The sequence below is a fragment of the Molossus molossus genome, unplaced genomic scaffold (genome assembly GCF_014108415.1).
Source record: "Molossus molossus isolate mMolMol1 unplaced genomic scaffold, mMolMol1.p scaffold_m16_p_8, whole genome shotgun sequence".
Taxonomy (NCBI): Eukaryota; Metazoa; Chordata; class Mammalia; order Chiroptera; family Molossidae; genus Molossus; species Molossus molossus.
Window position 1 is genome coordinate 102271386 of NW_023425402.1, and position 18937 is coordinate 102290322.

The window sequence follows — 18937 nt, forward strand, 5'->3', positions numbered from 1 at the left end:
AGTAAGGGGGAGAGAGAGACGTCGATGTGAGAAACACTGATTGACTGCCTCTCATAGGTGCCCAGCTGGGGACCAAATCTACAACTCAGGCACATGCCCTGACTGGGAATCAAACCTGCAATCTTTTTGGTGTCCAGGATGACACTTTAATCCACTGAGCCATCTCACTGGGGACATTCTTATAAATTTTATAATAGCATTTACAATTCCTAGCCCAAAATATTTATTTTTATTTTTTAATCCTCACCTGAGGATTATTTTACCTATGTTCAGGTAGAGTGGGAAGGACAGAGAGAGAGAAAAACATCTATGTGAGAGAGAGACATTGATTGGTTGCCTCCCCCACCACCCTGACCAGGTCCAGGGACTGAACCACAACCGAGGTACATGCCCTTGACTGGAATCAAACCCATGACTCTGGTCTGTGGGCCAGTGCTCTAACCACTGAGCAAACAAGCCAGGGCCCAAATTACTTTTAATGCCCATTATATACTGGTAGAAGGACATGTCTGTGGGTGGTAGGTAGATGAATAAATGGATGGATGATAAGCTTCTCAGGGTGGGCTCAAAAGAGATATTTAAAAATCTATATGTAACTAATACTAAACTGTGCCTTTTATCATTAGAGCCAGACTTGTTGAGGCAGTACCTCCAAGTTGTATACCAACGTAAAGTATATGTTCCCTTGATGACACTCTCTTGGATAATATAAGAAAACTTACCAGTAAGATGAGTACGTGCTCTCTGAATAGAAACATCAAAGAACCGCTCTGGTTTTAAGTGGGTTACATAATACACATTAGCTTTATGATCTGTCTTGGATATAAATAAAATGCACAACATAGTTCCCAAGGAACTAAGCGAGATTTGAATTCTTAGAAAAGAGAAACAAGTTAGGGCAAAAGGAGGAATCCTGAAAATGTTTAAATCTAAGAAAGTTTTGATGAATAACTAAAACCTTAAGGACTTATCTTGCCACTAAGAGTGACATGCCTGAAGGAAAACAATATTTGGAGCTTTGGTTCTCCTTCACCAGAGAGAAGATATGGATCCCAAATCTGGGTCCCCAGCTGCACCTTGTGTCCAGGAGAAATGCTAGGGAAGAATTGCCCAGGGATTAGTTGTGTGGGGCCTCCTTCAGACCAGGGCCACCATTCTAGAAAATCTCAAATCACACCTTTTCCTGTACCTATTTTTAAGAATAAAAGTGGAAATCTCTTCACTGGAACATTACTTTCCATCAAAAACCGTCCTTATTCACCACTCCATTTCTCAAAATTCCTATGGGTAATCTAAAGGCTGATGGTACCCAAATCTCCTTTATTTATGAAATCAACAAATATTCGTCGATGGCCCCATAAGTGTCAGGCACTGTTCAAGTTCCGAAAGATAGACTTGCGGTCCTGTCCTACAGAGACTGTGATCAGTTATGGAAAACAGAAAGACTAACAAACACGTACACGTGAGGAAGACAAGTATAAGGAGAAGAAAATTACAGGATGCTACAGGAGCAGACAAAGGCAGCCTAATGTAGGTCACAGTTTAAGTAAAGCCACCTAGAAGGGCTTTTGAACTCCAATTTGACTTATGAGCAGGAAGAAGCTTAATGGGATTGGTGGGAGAAAGACCTGAGGGCCTGGAGACAGTTTTCTGTGCATATATGCAAAAGCTTAAAGAGAAAGCCAGAATATATGCTGTTAACAAGGAACTAAAAGAAGCTCTCAAGTTGTTGCCTGGGTGGTGAGGTTGGGGAAGTAAAAGAGATACAGGTCAGGAGATTCTCATAAGCCAGACAATGAATGTGTCCTTTTCCTAGGGGAAAGGAAAAACAATTGTGTGGGTTTTAAACCCGGGATTGTAAACAGTATGCATTTTCATGGCTGTTAAACCGGAATCTGCTTTGCAAGACTTGGCATGCATTCTTGCGTGCTGTGTCACATTTTAAGCACATAATATGAGGTATGAGAAATGGCAGCTGAGTGTCTAGGCTTGATCTTTCTCAAGGAAATCTGGGTAGCACTGTTGAAGCCACAAAACATTGTGAAAGAAGAAGGTACTCCATGTGTCAATTATTGGGTAACAGCAATAACAGCAAAAACACTAAGAGCCCTGGCTGGGTAGCTCAGTTGGTTGAGCATCATCCCATGCACCAAGAGGTCGCTGGTTTGATTCCTTATCAGGGCGCATGCCTGGGTTATGGGCTCGACCCCCAGTAAGCAGGAGGCAACTGATCAATGTGCATTTCCCTCTCTCCTTTTCCCTTCTTTTCTCTCTAAAATCAGTAAAACCAAAGAAAGTAGAGGAAGAGGTGGTCTCCCCAGGCACTGTCAGGGAACAATAGAGACAACTAAAGGGATCCCATGAGCGCACTTGTACTTTCTGATGAGCATTGCCCTACATTTCATTTCTAGAGTTGTTCTCTGAGAACCCTACTGAAGGCAGAAAACAAGGTGATCTCATCATGTCATTTATCATGGTCCCTGCAAGCAGTCAGGTTGGCATATGGCAACAATCCTGGGCTCAGGATATTCCCCTGTAGCACAGTCACAGAATTATGGCGTTGGAAGGGTCCTCCTGTTGCCTACCACTAGTTTAATAGGATAATTCCATGGCCAGGTAACAGTACATTTATTCTCCATTCAGTGTTGCTGATCGCTTTGCTACCTGAATATTGCTTTATGCACTTGCAAGGGAGGACAGGGGTGCCTGAGTGTGTCTGATGCTATCTCCTTTTCCTCATTTTAATCTGCTCTCAGGCAACACTGCTGCTCCCTGTGGAAGCATGAGATTCCCAACGCCCAAAATAGTAATTCATTGCTCCTCTAAGAGAAGCTTAAGCCAAATGAGCTGATGAAGCCGAATAAACCAAATCTGTAACTTTGTGCTGTTCACAGGGGGCTTCCCTTAAATTCTCTAAAGACAAGGGCAGAACCCAGAACATATCTGCAGAATAATTTGATTGAGGAAACAAACCCCGTGTTTACATCTGAGCTTTGTTATTTCCCACAGATGCACCATTCTGCATCAGCACCCATCCTTCCAACAGCCTCTGGAAATTCCTGCGGAACTATTAAAAAGTAAATACTTTTAAAAAGTAAGTCCTTTCATTTTATAAAAGACACAGACTCTCAATTGCCACAGATAACCAAAAGCGAGAGCCTAAGATAATATGAAACAAGAGACTGAAATTTATATTAACCTTAAGTCCTCTTAAGAAGAAAGCTATATTGATGTAGGAAAAATCCCTTAGGATCAAAGGTGAGACTCAAGCTCCAGGATGCCTTAATTTGGGAAAAACCCTCCTGTACTAGACAAGAGGATAAAAGTACCCAGGAGGGCAGAAGAGAGAGAGAGAGAAAGGAGATGGTGGAAGACGGCTCGTTCTTCAAAGTGATTCTTCTGAACATCCCAAATCTCTGATCAAGTTTTTGAAACTCACAAAAGGCTTGAGGAAATATGTTTTTATAGAACTTGATGAAGAATTTTAGAGCACGTTTTTCATGGGGTGAAACCAAAGCAATAGGCTTGGGGACGGGGTGGGGGAGGGGTGCAGAGAGTGGCACTGGGGACACTAGACTTGGATGTGGGTCCAGTTTAACCACTGAATTAGTGATCAGGGAATGTACATGATTCAGCTACACACAGCCTGTATTTTACTTTTCTACAGTTAGATGCTCTAATACTCTGTTGCTTGAGCTATGGGCACACACATACAGGTTACTCTAAAAGAATAGCGTCACAGAAAAAGAATTCTCCTGGCTTATGAGCAATTCATCACCTTCCCTTCATTGATCGAAGGACACCCATTGCTGATCTTCACTTTACCCCAAAACGAAACTCAAGCTCTGCTGAGATCAGCAACTGGCTACTTGGGGGTTAGTGGAGAGAGTTCCTATGGGAAAAGTCTCGACTCATGTCATCTTCAGCATTATCATCATTTTCAAAATGTTTCAAGCCAGGAGACATCAGCACACTTTCTAACAATAACTTGATTCCCAGCCCTTTCTAACAGAAGACTAGCCTGTGAGGCAGACCACCCTCCACACGACAGATTCAACAACTCTCTTGTCAAGTGTTGTGCAAGCATCGGTAGTCTAACGCCATCACCGAACACGCAGTCGCCAACACAACGCTGCACACATTAGTGATTCCAAAACCAACCCCTCTAAGCAAGCAGGTAAGAGGAAAAGACAGTATAAAAGGAGAAATGGAAATAGCTTCCACGGACTAAATCAACTGACACCTCTAATAGGTCTGAAAGCTGAGTCCCCTTTTTTTTTATTTTTGGGGAGACCTTAACAATGTAAATTGCCCACATCCAGGGCCGTCCAGGGAAATCCTGAGACGCTGGGCTATCTCATGAAATAGTAACACGAACAGAACGGAAAGCCTCCTTCAACAGGCACGTCCATTTGGACACCCTTCTCCAACCAAAGATTAGCAAGTCAAGCAGGATGGCTTTCTCTTCCATAAAATACAGTAACATGACCTAAATATGTTTGGACCTAAAATGATTTCTAGAACCAGCTTGTTTGCTCTGTTCCAAGTCCCAGAAATAAAAATCAACCTTCCCTTAGGGATCGTCTCTCGAACAAGGATCTTGAACCCACCCTTGGTGAGAGAGGCTGGGGAGGGAGGGAGAGTGCGGACTCACCATTTGATTGCTGTACCAATACAGCGACGATGCCTTCAGTACCACCCAGAACTTTTTCCATTTGTTGCTCAGAAAAGTTCCTTTTTCCTTTTTCTTGTACAGCCACCCCTGGCAGTCAGCATGCCCCAGGTCTTTGCACGATATTCTCCTCCGACTCATCGTGAAAAAACCTGCAACAATTGCATGCAAAGATGGTCACATATTACCCCAATGTCTGTGACAAAGTGGAAGGGAACTTTTTTTTTTTTTTTTACGTCCTGGGAGTTGGATTTTTTAAAACCAAGATTTATGCAAAGTAAAGGCAAAAAAAAAACAAAAAACACCCAACACCCCGTAATTTATCTATTTTATTTTTAAACATTCATTTGATGCTTAGAAGGCACAAGACATGATCAAAGGAACAGTGAGACTCACACGCAAGTGTTCATCTAAGAACACTGTTCAAGAAGAAGTTGAGAAATCAAACCCTGAGGCTGTCGGATACCCATGCAGGACACCCTGGGCAGCAGCGGTTAGGCACCGACGCCGAAGGGTTAATCCCCACCTCGGAACACAGCCCTTTCCCACTCAGTGCCCGGCTTTCTCAGCTCCGCGGACATACCCCAAGGGATTAATCTGAATGAACAGCCTGCTGGCATTTCTGAACATCGATCCAAAAATTAATGTGCCGTCCACCTCCTGATTTTAGCAGTAAAACAGACAAAAAGCTGACCCCAAAGAAGGCATCCAAGAGAAAAACCCGCATTCGCACACACAAAAAGGGAATTAAAAAAAAAACAGAAGAGATCGAATTACCTTGAATTTTCTTTCTGGGCTTCTGCCGCAAGGGAACCTGCTGAAAACGCAGGAGGGGAAGAAAAGAGGAAATTTCGGATTGTGTTGTAACATTTGTAAAGAGAGAGGGAGGGAGGAGGTGGCCGTGTTTATGAGCAGGATGAAGCTAAAAAAAAACTCTCCAAGCAGAGCTGAGGGGAGCTGGGGCTGAGGCACAAAATGTGCTAATTAGAATCAATAGACATTGAGCTGAACCTGGGGGAAAAAAACGTAACACAACATTTATCACTGATGTTTCCTGTTTCCACCCACAGGCAGCCTTCTCACTACTTCAGTTAGGACACTCACTGCTCACTGAAGTTTTTTGAAAAATAAAATATTTCCCTTTTATTTTTTTGAGAGAAGAAAAAAATATATATATATACCCTGCTTCTTTACTTGTGATTTCTAAATAACAATGATTTCAATAAACCTGGAAGATCAGCATTGCAATCTCACAACACTACAGGTTTACATCAGACCAATAAATGCATGGTCCAGCTACCACACAGGGTTATAGCTAAGCCACAGGAATGAAATAGCCCAGAAAAAGAAAATCCACAGTCTCTTTGGGCGAGATCTAATTAGCCACCAAGCCTCCTTATCAAGACATTTTTATTTACAGCCAAATGTAATTTGTTTATTCTGTCTTCAGCATCTGTGAGTAGTTCTCACATGTTTTATAAAAGATAAATTACTGAATTCTGTTTTATAATGGCTCTGCAAATATTCAAATCAGGCATAAGACAAAATATCTGAAATATCCCTTTTTCATCATGCATTTTAAGCATTCATGTAAAATCAGATTGTCAGAAAAAAGAGAAAACACAAAAAAAAATGTTTTCAAATGGCCCTCTTTGTGTGAGTGGGTGTGGGTGTGGGTGTGGGTGTATGTAGGTATATAGGAGGAGAGACGTTTTAGATTTAAAAGTTTCATTTTTTTCTCCACGATATCTAAGCTGAATTTACTCAGATTTAAACGACAGACTTGTTAAGCTAACAAGCAGAGAACTTGAAAAAATTGTACATAATTGAAAAGCAGTTCTAAAAGTTGGGAATCAACCTTATTACAACATTTTGTAACGTCATCCCAGATGCACCTGCATATCTAACTGCTGACGCAATAGCTATCGTATATGGTTGTACGATACATTTAAAGAGGGAATATGACATAGAAGAATTAGGATGGGCTTTTTCAACCCAGAGGCCTGAAATCCATTCATGGCTGTCATAATTAGCAGCTGTGCTACCCAGAAAAGTGTTTATTTGCCACTTGGAAACCACTTCCTCATTTGTAGAATCAAGATACTAATAATAATTCTAATCCGATAGATCTCATAAATATTTAACAAGACTGTATGTGAAAATATTCTGAAAACTAAAAAACATTATATGATTATAAATATAAACAGTTACTTCACATCTAAAAACAGAAATTTGAGAGTAATTTTTTAAGATAAGTAGGACTTGTATTTCTTTCAGCAACAATGATGAAGTTAACGTGCTTAAATTATATTTCCTGGAAAATCCTGAACTGACTTTTTATTTTACAAATGTTAGAATGAAAATTTATCCCCAAAGAAATTAATCATCCTTGTGAAGAAAAGGACATACCAAAGACAATAACTGTCCCAAATTTAGGCAAGAATAGACATGCCGCAGTCATGACACATAACTCAACTTTCAGCATGTTGTCACAGGAAGGTCCTAGTCTCAGCCCCACTTCACAGAATATCACAGAATATCTCCCACATTGACCTGCATCCTGTCTAAAACCCCTCCATTCCCTCGGATGGTTTCCTGGGCCTTTTTCATATGCAGTTACCTGAGATCAGGAAAACCAATAGTATCTATTAACAAAATATTTTAGTCCAAATACGTGCATTATGTGGACAGCTAAAATGTATCTGAGAGCCAGGACTAAAGGCAAGGGAGAAAGTAAATTCAGATAATGGGAATGATTTCAGAAAACGAAGGCCCAGACGACTCCAAGGAGTACTCAACACAAAGTAAGAAGCAGGGCAATAGGGACACAAGGGCAGAGGCATTCCTAGAGAGTTCTGGCCCCAGACTGACAGGCCACCATTGAATTACAAATAGAGCTCATAGAAAAAGAACAGCTTTAAGAAGAAAGAGAGAGAGAAGTCAGGAGAGGACAGCTATAGGATCTGGGAGGGACCCCATAAATCTCCTCCACCCATTGCTTATGAACTTGTTTGGGCTGTTTCTAGAGACACCACCAAATCAAACTGTAGTCTTTGTCTCAGTCTCGCCCAAGACCAGCCGTTGGTCTATGCTAAATTCTTGTGCCTAGGCTGGATAAAATAGGACAATACCTCACACGGTGTGCTCACCCAACATCGAGAAAGGATTTTATTCAGACTGTTTGAAAGGGGGGGCTGGGGAGTTTAGTCATTGAGTCAACTCTCCTCTGATAGCTCTTCTCTTAAAGCAGATTATTTTACAATCTGGGTAACCATTCAAACTCTTTTCCCCGACCAGAAACAGGCTGCATTTTATAGAAATAACGAATTACAGGGAGTTTCATTTTCACTTGATATATGAGTTGGAAACCTACATGGGTTGACATCAGAGAATGAAAACAATCTTGAGAACTTCAGTGTGTTGAAGATATATCTTACTCTTCACAACAGGAAGTGGAACTGGTGAACTAGTCAGTTTCAGAAAGATCTTACATGTGGTTTCTTCATTAGGTAAGTGAAAAAAAAAAAAGGCAAGCGCTCAGTTGAGCATTTTATGAGACAGTTTTCCAACAGGGGAGTTATCTTTCTCATAACAATAATCTAGGGCCTAGAAAGATATTTTTCTCATACTATTTTCTTCCCATTGGGATATTACAGGGACAACTAAAAAATTACTCAAAATTATGAAGTTGTCCTCACTTGCTTCTAAAATTGGGGGGGGAGAGATTTTTCTTTTATATAGTCTTTTGTTTTGATTGTGAAAGGATCGATTTTCTTTCACTTTTTAAGATTGTTTAACAAAAGCATTTGATCCCTAACACACAAAGAAACAAGTACAAAATAGAGAAAGGGACCTCTTTTGATGTTGAATGATGTTACTAATACCCAGGTTACAGGGTCATTATTACACTGACTTCTAATTTGTATAGTAATTGTTAAATCTTTCAGGTGCAATTTACCATCCTGCTACATTAAAATTCACAGTAAGCTAGTCCTTATTACATCAAACTTCATAACGATCCTGGTCTTTAGCAAAATTATACAGGGATATGCTGCTAATTGGGCCCTGATTTGTAACATTTACCCAATTTCCATGATTTAAAGCCTCACACTGTTCTAAATTTTAAGCCACATTACCAAAACTTGAACTAAGTCACAAAATTTCCTAAATATTTTAGAGCTAGACCAACACTAGTTGTTGCAAATCTTAAGGATGTTTTTCCACAAACACTTTTCCCCCACAAACATCTTTACTCCTTCCTAGAAAATTAAACTCAATTTTTAGAGGGAATTATAAAGTTTTTAATTATTAAAACTTTGCCTATGAAAACTTGCTTACTTTTTTCAGATGACTACCTACCTTAAATATTACTTCAAAATGAACATTTAAAAAAATCTCTAGTAAGGAAAAATGGAGATAGATAATAGACATTCTAATAATAGTAGACAATAATAGAAAACAACGACAGTTGAGAAATATATATAAAGTTTATACTCGTGTAATGTTTGCCCTGTGCCAGGCACTGCTCTGAGTCTTTTCACAAATTCTCACATTTGTTGCTTGGGTGCTATTCTTAGTCCCATTTTACAGAAGAGGAAATTGAAGCAAATGGAGTTTTAGTAGTTTGCCTACATTCACAAAAGTCAATGGCAAAATGCAAACATTGATTTTGCAAATAAAACTCACCAAGTAGTAGCCTTTGTTGTGAGTGTTGTATAAAGGAGCAGGGCAGGGAAGCAAGGGCTGGAGTTCAAGGGGAAGCTAAATGCAATGGCATCTTCTATAGAAGAATAAAAGGAGGAGGACTGGAAAGAAGGGGAAGAAGAAAGTGGAGGAGAGAAGTTGGGGGAGAAGGACAAAAGAAGGGAGCAGGTCTAGGGAGAGGAAGGTGAGGATGAAGAGAAGGCAGTTAGAATGTGGACACTAAGGGGGGGGCAAAGCCAGCAAATCTCGGTTTCTCACTTAAACAACTGAATAAATGACAGCACTAGTGAGAATGTGCACACGCGCACACACACACACACACACAAATATATATATATTTGTTCAGTAGTAAGCATATTGAGTTTGATGTGCATATAAAGTACACAAGGAGAAATAGTATGTACAGTATTTAAGGGTCTAAGGATTTGGAGAAAATCTAGAATAAAGATGCAAAAGTGGGAATGATCAGTGTACAGAGGATAGAAGTTTTGAGTTTGAATAAGATCACCCAGATGTGTAGAATGACAAAGGACAGAAGTCAGAATCAAAAGGAAGATTAAAATGTTGCACAGAAGCAGTAGAAAAGGTGACTCCAAGGACACTGAGCAGAAGAGCAAGTGAAAAACAAAATCCAGAGAGGGTTTGTCATGGGAGTGAGGGAGAGACTCAAGAGAAGGTGAGTCCAAACCCTCAAATGTTCCCAGGATGAACGAGAAAGGAAGAGTTCATTAGAGATCCTGGCAAAAATAGCTTCATTGTCAGGTTGGGCTAGAAGACCAATTCCAGTGGGTTGGGAATGAATGGGAATTGAATAAACAAACACAGTGTGGAAAACTGCTCAGTCAACCGTCTAAACGTTCAGGCTTTAGAAAACTGATTTCACATACAATAAAGTTATCCTTGAATGTTTTATTCTGTTCTGTCTTTCTTAGCATTTTGTAAATGTCTTGGAATTTAAAGTTGCAGAATTATAAATTGAAGAGCGAACTCTCTCTCTCTCTCTCTCTCTCTCTCTCTCTCTCTCTCTCTCTCTCTCCCCCTTCTTCCCTCCCTCCCTTTTCCTGGCTCTCTCTTTGTTACCATTTCTACAATTATGCCCTGAGGCTATCATGGAAAATCTTGCACACCCAGTCCCTAATCCAGCTGGTGACTAAATTCAGTTCCTGATTTGGGGACTGTGTCTCTATCTGTGGCTAACTGTGCTACCCTAAGCCGTGGTTTGATAACTGTTTTCATCTTTAGCCCTTTCACAAGTGAGGGAGCCCCCATTTACCACTGTCATCGAGAAGTAGCTCTCCTCATTTAGTGGAGCATTTTTTACCTCCTTGCCTTAGGCCAGGAGGTAAACTCCTTCCTGCCCCAAGTCAAGGAGCTCATCAGGTCCATAGCTTCAGTCATGCTTGCTTCACTTCTCATTCACAGAGATGATTACCACCGTTGTCCAGCCTGATTGTGCTTTTTCTGGTTTTCTGTTTCCAATTGTCTATCATTGCTCTACGTATGCAACAGAATGGGAAGTGAAAATGTGGACTCATAGGACCATTACTGAAGGGAAGCCAGTCATTTCATTTATAAGGTTCCATCTTGAAGTCACGGTCCCTGCTCATAGTGGCCTCAATATGCCACCAAGACATCTGTTCACCTCCTCTCCTGACACCTTCAAGTTTTTTCTAGTCTGCAGAAATGTCAGTACTTTACCAACGTCATATTTTTGAATTTTATTCCTTTCCCTTATTTCCCCTATTTTGCATCTGGTTAATCCTTACTCATCCTTTTAGACCCAGATCAAATACCACCTCCATCACAAAGCCTTCTTGGAGTTTAGAAGGCAGTTAACTTTATAATAATTTTATATTCATTCAGTATTATTTATTTATAGTCACTGTAATAATTAAATAATAACATCTCACAAATATTTTTATGGTAGATGTCATTTTTATCTCCTTCTTCACAAATGAGGAACTCCATCTTGGTGTGGTTAAGTAACTTCCCCTCCGATCACACTAACTAGTAGCAGAGCCAAGACTGGGACTCAGGCCAGTTGGACTCCTAGCCTATTGTTTAACACTGTGTTACTCTCTGCTTCTTCTGATATCTGTATTCCCACAATGCTTTGCCGGTGTCTCTGAAATGCATGTTTTAATTGTTTTGTTTATACATCTGTGTGGCACATACATGGTAGTAACATTATCCCCCCAGTGGTCCAACCCGGAACCTGTGCATGACCTCACACAGGTCCTTTCTGCTATCTCAACATTGACACCATCATGCCACTTTTCAAAGTTTATCAAATCTCTTATCAATTCTTTATTTTAATGATGATACCTGTTTACAGTCAAAGTCTGCCCAAGACTTCAAGATAGAATTGATGGTCTTGAACTTGTCATTACTTCAAAATCTAGCACCTAGCCGAATGCCTGACACCTGGAAATCACTCAGTGAATACTTACCAACAGATTAACTGTGTCTTCCACCAATGTTTACTTTCTATGATGCCTTACCAGAAGTACTTGTACAAGTGGAGCTTTAACAAACATCTGAAAAGCCATCTACTGCTTGATTATTCAGAGCTGACAAATGCCTTCTCTAGTAAATAACATCAGCAGAGTGAAGCGACATAAAAGTTGGCCCATCACCCTTCTCACCCCCAAAGCACCACATACTTAGAGAAAAGCCCCTGGGATTAACTGACAGTAAATTTGAACCCACCTGGAGAGTCAAACTCTGGTATTTCCTTGAAGGTGAAATGGACTTGTGCTGAGCAAATCTCTACTTCTATCTAAAATGCTATTTCCTCAAAAACCACAGTAGCTTTCTCCAGCATCCTGTTTTAACCATATCCTCCAACTACTAAGAATCTGGAATCCAAACATAGCAATGCATGGGGGCGGAGAAGGGGGGCTGGGAGGAGGGTCAGGAGTTTTCCAGTGGTAGCTAACAAGCCCCTACCCTGTAATCTATTCCCCAGGCAGCTGGCATGCACCTCTCCCCTTGAAGTCTTACTTGGGACAGCAAATATGTTAAATAGCCTCTTAAGTTTGAGCTGTGTGGCATGTTTATGCCCAGCATCATTGGCTCAGCCATTTCGGCATAGACTTATGTTGATGTAGCCTAAAAAAAACAAGCCAAAATTTTAGCTGTTTTCAGTTGGTGAAAATAAATATTCCTCACTCCATCTCTGAATATCACCATATCCCTGAGACACATGCCATGGGCGTGGAGATGGGCAGAGCAGGTTCCCAATGAGGCTTGAATCATGTCTGGGCTTTTCACTGCACACAGGACACATAAAGCCTGGGCAATACATGTTCTGTGAGTAATGAAAGCAGAACTCTGAACTTTCTTGTGAGGCAAACATGACAAGTACCAGTTTGCTGTTAGACTGATCATCTCAGAGATGACCGTCCAGGCACCCGCAGGTCACCCAACCACAGCGCTAGAAGTACATGTCCATTCACAGAGAGTTGCCCCTCCCCGTCTTGAAAACCAAGCAAAGAAACCATGATTTACACACAGAGACTTGTTTCTGGAAAAAGTTTTTCCTTGACATTTTATTTGCAGGCAATATTTAATGGAGGAATTTCATCGAAAAGGATTCTTGAGCAAACATTGTCATGAAGTTTTGATCTAAGATAATTCTGACATTTCTTCCCCACGAGAGCCATCCGTGAAAGTAAGAAATCTCAGAAGCTTTAGGTAAAAGAATTATGTGCAACAGGAGAAAAGATAATGTATCCCATTCCCTCTGAGCCTTGTCATCTTTAATTCAAGGCTGTTTTCCTTTCTTAGCTAAAACACTGTTGCTAAAATCTGAGACCAGAGAGCTTTCTTAATCAAGCTTTTCAGATTCATATATGCTGGTTGTTATTTATTTATCTCTCTGTATTGGTTTGTTTATTTACATGAGAAACTAATCATAAAAGAAAATGAAGCAATACTGATTTGGTGTATAATACTTGGTTACCACCACAGTGTGGTGTACAGAAAGTCTTATAAAGTATCAAGGACTACACAATTGGATGTTTAGAGATGCTTAGGGACTGGACCAAATCTAATCATGCTGAAGATTTCCCAACAAGCTAAGACCAGTTTCTAAAGTGATTAGGTTGATTCTTTATTTCAGATCACAATTTGGTAAATTATGGTTTTTGTTCATTCAGCCACCAGGTACTGCAAAAATTACTCAGTGTCAAAAATTAGAGATTCAATGGCAAGCACGCTCTCACACAGATTCCAGTCAAACACAGACGACATAGAACTCAACAGGGATAATAAGGTCCGGAGCGAAGTGCTGTAATGTAGCTCATTAAAGCATTGACCCAGAACTGGGGAGCCAGGAAGGGCACCCCACGAGTTGATACAAACAAAGACGTGTGTGATAAAGACCTGAGCATACGAGGATCAGGTAGAGCAGGCAAGTACGATCCAGTAGACACCAACCACAGAGTGTGGGGGAGAACCACATTCAGAATAGCAAAGTCGCATCATGCAGGACCCTCGAAAGTTAGGTTTGAAAGTTAAAAGTTTACCCACACGCCAATGGGAAGCCATTGAACAGATGTCTGCAGGTGAGTGGCATAATCAGATAGGCATTTAGGAAAATTCTCTCTGGCTGTTGCATGGCAAGTGGATTGGAGGGCAGCAGCTGTAGAGGCAAAGAGCCCAGTGGGCAGAGGGAAGCGTTGTGTCTGTGAAGGTGGAAAAATATTTAGGAGGTGAAACCAACAGAACTTGGTGAGTTAATACCTTTGATTCTATGTGAAGTTTTACTTTTGAAAAGTTTGCTGTTCCCCTTCAGAGGACAGAAAAGAATACTATCAAGTAGTAAACAATTCAGCTTAACAAGAAAAGAGCAATGCTATTCTGCCACACGTATAATGAAATTTCAAATGCTTTGCATCAAATTTTATGAGCCGTTTTATTTGCACCATTTACCATGCCAACCTCAACCATAACTATCAGGTCAGAATCAACACAACTGCCTTCCATATATTGCCCTTCCCCTACCAGGTGGTAAGCTCCTCGTCTTCATGCCCCAGCACTGAGCAATGCTCGGCACACACATATAGCCCAATAAATGTTAGTTGAGTGGAAATGAAGTGTAATTCACGATGTGATAGGTCAAATGTGTCAAGCTTACCGAAACTACCTAGCACAAAAATAGGTCTCCTGTGCTACATTTTATTTAGGGAACAAATGACAGCAGAAAAGTGAACTAATTTTCTGAATGGAAAGATAAAGTAGGGTAACCACTGAAAAACAGCTGGAAGAAATGCTTAAGAGGGATGTTAAGCAGTACCGCCCAGCCCCTTCGGCTGTAAGACAAAAATAACAGGTAAATATGCGCACAGGGAGAGCTGAGCTGATTGAATCTAAGAGTGGAGGTTGGCTCCTGAAATAAGAATGACCCGCAAATAGCCAGAGTTCCCGCCAATGAAAACAGAATCCACATGGGCCCAGGTTCAAGGAGAAGCAGGTGACATGTTACAATGGTGACCGCTTCAGAGTGAGAATTATATGGATGATATGTTAGTCCTTAGATAATCACATCTGCAGTCTTTGTTCCAATACCCGGCATTATGCTTTCTTAATAAGATGTGGTGATTTCAACGTGTTTTAAGTCACAAATCTCCAGTTCCTACCTAGCACTGTGGCTGATACCTGATAGAGTCAGGGGATGTCATCAGTGAACATTAAAAGAATGTTTCAGTGGATGGATGGATGATTGAATGAATGTATTTGTTAATTTGAAGTGCTTAGGTGTTGTCTTATTTTCTTAATTTCCATTTCTTCTTAAACATTCTTTCCATGAAAAAGGAGAAGCAATAGAAGAAAGCATTAATTTTCTCAAGAATCCAACAGTCCTAATTCTACCTTTTCATTTTTCCCATATAATATGTACACGTGTGCTTACAATCAATCATATGCATTTTTCTTTTTAAAAATTTTTATAAACTTTGGATACTGTGAACTTTAGTCTTTCTGACTCTATTTTTTACAAATCTGTTTGCTTTTACCCTTGACCATAGGAGCCTCCTTTAACATCCTGTACATATGCTTTGGTATCTAATTTTGGCAAGACTCTCCCATTGCGACAACATTTATTCTCTTCGTTGTTCTTCTCTACCTTTGTTGTGATTATTCACATTTTTATTATGGAACAACACCCACCCATTTGCATCCAACAGATCAGACTTCCTTTTCTGCAAGTTTTAGATGGTTTCATTTCCTAGGGTACAAAACTGACTGTAATTCATGTTTTCATTTTTAGTTTTCAGCAATCCTGTCTCCCAAAGTTTCCACCACTTTTTATCACTAGTAAGCTCTTTTGCCTCATTTAAAATTAGCATCAGAATTAAAGTGTTCTCACTGCCTTCTCTATTTCTGGCATTTGAAATTGTGAAAGTAAGCAGATAATTTTTCCCCCGCCGTGCTTTTTAGTAAGGTGTACCTTCCAGGAGCTGTCCAGTTCAATTTCCCCCTGCTGGCACCACACCCTCCCTTGACAGCCATGCTCTCCTTTGCCGCAGGAAGCCAGTGTTCGCGCTCCCTATTTGGCAGGAAGTCTATCCTACATCCTCTCAACACCCTATTTCTGATTCTGCTTTTGGCTCTACTCCAAAAACTCTAACCTATGGATCTCTCCTGAGGTCACTAGAAGACACACACATGCAGTCCCCCACGGCCCCGATCCCCTTCCTGTAGAAACTCACGTTGCTTATATCGATGTCCCCATGTCCCCTGCTTAAGTTTTGTCATCTATCAGAAATAATAGACGTGCTCAGTTGACTTACCAGTTGAGACAAATTTATGGCTACAAAATTATCTTACAAGAAACCTACAATGTCAGTGTAATAATTAACAGAATTTGAACCCATAGAGGTTGCATGACAGGTTGCACTAGTACCATAGTTAATTTAAAACAGAAATGATTTGTGTGCAGGACATTAAAATCATGGTGATGTGTGTTGATCTTTAAAAGGAACAAGGTAGGAGTCTGAAACAAACACTTGGTGATCATAAGGAACCCTTGAAATCTATCAAAGGAGCATTAAATCCCATGTGACTAATGTGAAAGACAATAACTACGTAGTCAAACTTAAAATCAGCGTGTCTAGTTTCTTTACTCATTTATCAAACTAACGATTAATATCTAAAATCCAGAGCCTTCCAAAGGGTACTTACGAGAGCATTGCCATCTGAAGCCATGTATGATTCCAAATGGGTAGAAACAGCTAGAAGAGGAAAGAGATTTCAGATAAATGTGGGATTAAACTGTTCATAGAAACATGCATCTCTTTGACCTGGGGGCAGGGGTGGTGGGCATTTCTATTTCAAGTGACAAATTTCACAATAAAAGCAATTCATTAAATGGCCTTTTAATACACAACTCAATAAACAAACTGTGTTTATAAAATAAGCCAGAATTTTATCTGCACATTTGCCAGTATTCTTTCAAGTCTAATATTACGTCTGTACTTATTATTGTATGATATATAATCATATTTTTGAAAAGTAAACATATTTTCCTGATGAACAACGTAAGATGTGGAACTATTGGATTTATTACTATTATTCTGGGTCCATTAACTGAACAATTTCAAAAATACAGCTCATTCTTCTGCCTCTGAAGTCCCAACTTTCATATGGAGATGATCCACTTTTGATGTGTTACACTTTGTAGTGGATTACCTGAAAAACAAGAAACTCTGTGGTTTCAAGAAAAGCAGATGAAAACAAAAAGAAAAAAAATCTCATATTTTCAGACTTTGACAAGCAAGAAACCTGTCAAACATCCACAAGCCAGTGAAACTCTCCCCAAAGCAGAAAACCTGTCAATTTCTTCCTGGTGACACCACAAATCCATAGTCTGTGTGACTTTATTTCTGACACAGGTGGTTCCCAACTTTTGAAGAATGAATACCTCTTTTTAATGTCCCAAAATGCCATATTTTTATTGTATAATTATGAATAGAATTTATTTGTAAAATGCCAGAGAAACCCCACAATTTAAAAAACTGATACATTTAATTAATTTATTTTACTTGATTTAATTCACTTAATTCAATTTGTTTATTTAAAAAAATACACTAAGCCCTGGCTAGGCAGCTTAGTTGGTTAGAGTATCCTCCCAACACTAAAGATGTTGTGGGTTTGATCCTATCGATGTTTCTCTCACATTGATGTCGCTCTCTCTCTCTCCTTCCCTCCCTCTCACTCTATCTGAAGATAAATGGAAAAATATCATTGGGTGAGGATTGAAATATATGTGTGTGTGTGTGTGTGTGTGTGTGTGTGTGTATAACTCATACATCAATACATTGTGGGGGGAATTCTGAAGATATTTACAGCAAGTGTGCAGAAATTATCTATGAAAGTTTAAATAAACAGTAATTTATTTTTTATTCCCCTATGTATTTTTTTACCCTCACCTACGGATACGTTCTATTGATTTTTTTAGCGAGAGAGAGAAACATCAACTGGCCATCCTCTGTAAGCTCCCTGACCAGAGATCAAACCCACAACCTAGGTATGCGCCCTAACCAGGAATTGAACCCAAAGCCCTTTGGTGTACAGAATGATGCTCCAACCAACTGAGCCACTCAGCCATGGCTATGTATTTTTTTTTTCATTTATAAAATAAAAATGTTCAGATAAAATGCTATAAATATTTTTTACTCTTTATAGAAATATATTTTTAGTATGCATTGATTGAGCAAAAGCACAATAAGCAAAAGTTACTTTGAATTCAGCAGCACTTTTAGATAAAGCAACTTATAGACAGGCAATTGCGGGGAGGGGGGGGGAGGGAAGAGGGAATAGAAGGGATAAATGGAGATGGAAGGAGACTTGACTTGGGGTGGTGTACACACAGTACAGTGTACAGATGATGTGTTGTAGAACCGCGCATCTGAAACCTGTATAATTTTGTTAACCATTGTCACCCAATAAATAAAACTAAAAGAAAAGAAGCAGCTTATAGAATGTGTAGCAGTTAAGATCTAAGTATTGGATTGGTCTGGACTTGACTTAAATCCCAGCTTGGCCATTTGTTGTGGAATCTTGAGCAAGGAACTGATATTTTGGGGTCTCAGGATTCCCGTCTGTGAAATGGGGATAATAAAAATATTTCCTTCTTAGAACCAGATAAGAATTAAGTGAGATAATATTTTTAGAATGCTCATTGCAGGGCTTAACATATAAAAAACGTAATAAATTATTACATTGTCATAAAACATTTATTACTTAACCAAGAATTTATTAGAGGTGAACTATACATGCCCTGTACATGTGATATAAACTATCACTGTGTCACTTTTCCTGATTCTATCGGATGGCTGATCAGCCTCTCCCCTGTAATAATGAAAGAGCTAAAGTTATTACATTTTTTAAGCAGTTACTATGTGCCTGGCCGATTGATGATTTTTATATATCATGCCATATGCTTGTTAGGACCACATTATGAATAATATACTATTATTAGTCCCATATCTTAAATGAGACAATTTAGGCAGTTTAGAGAAGAAAGTTAGTAAATGAATATTCCTGAATTCAAACTTA

The 18937-nt window shown here is 39.7% G+C and overlaps 1 protein-coding gene across 1 annotated transcript in view; it reads right to left on the reverse strand.

The window, feature by feature from the left end:
- The window catches only part of IPCEF1 (interaction protein for cytohesin exchange factors 1), a 162893-nt gene that overhangs the window by 69569 nt on the left and 74387 nt on the right, over window positions 1–18937 (reverse strand). Inside the window, exons 3-5 of the mRNA XM_036247901.1 lie at window positions 16562–16611; window positions 5450–5489; window positions 4655–4824 (exon numbers count right to left, since the gene is read on the reverse strand). Coding sequence (XP_036103794.1) covers window positions 4655–4824; window positions 5450–5489; window positions 16562–16585 — 234 coding nt within the window. The 5' untranslated portion in view covers window positions 16586–16611. The remainder of the gene's footprint in view (window positions 1–4654; window positions 4825–5449; window positions 5490–16561; window positions 16612–18937) is intronic.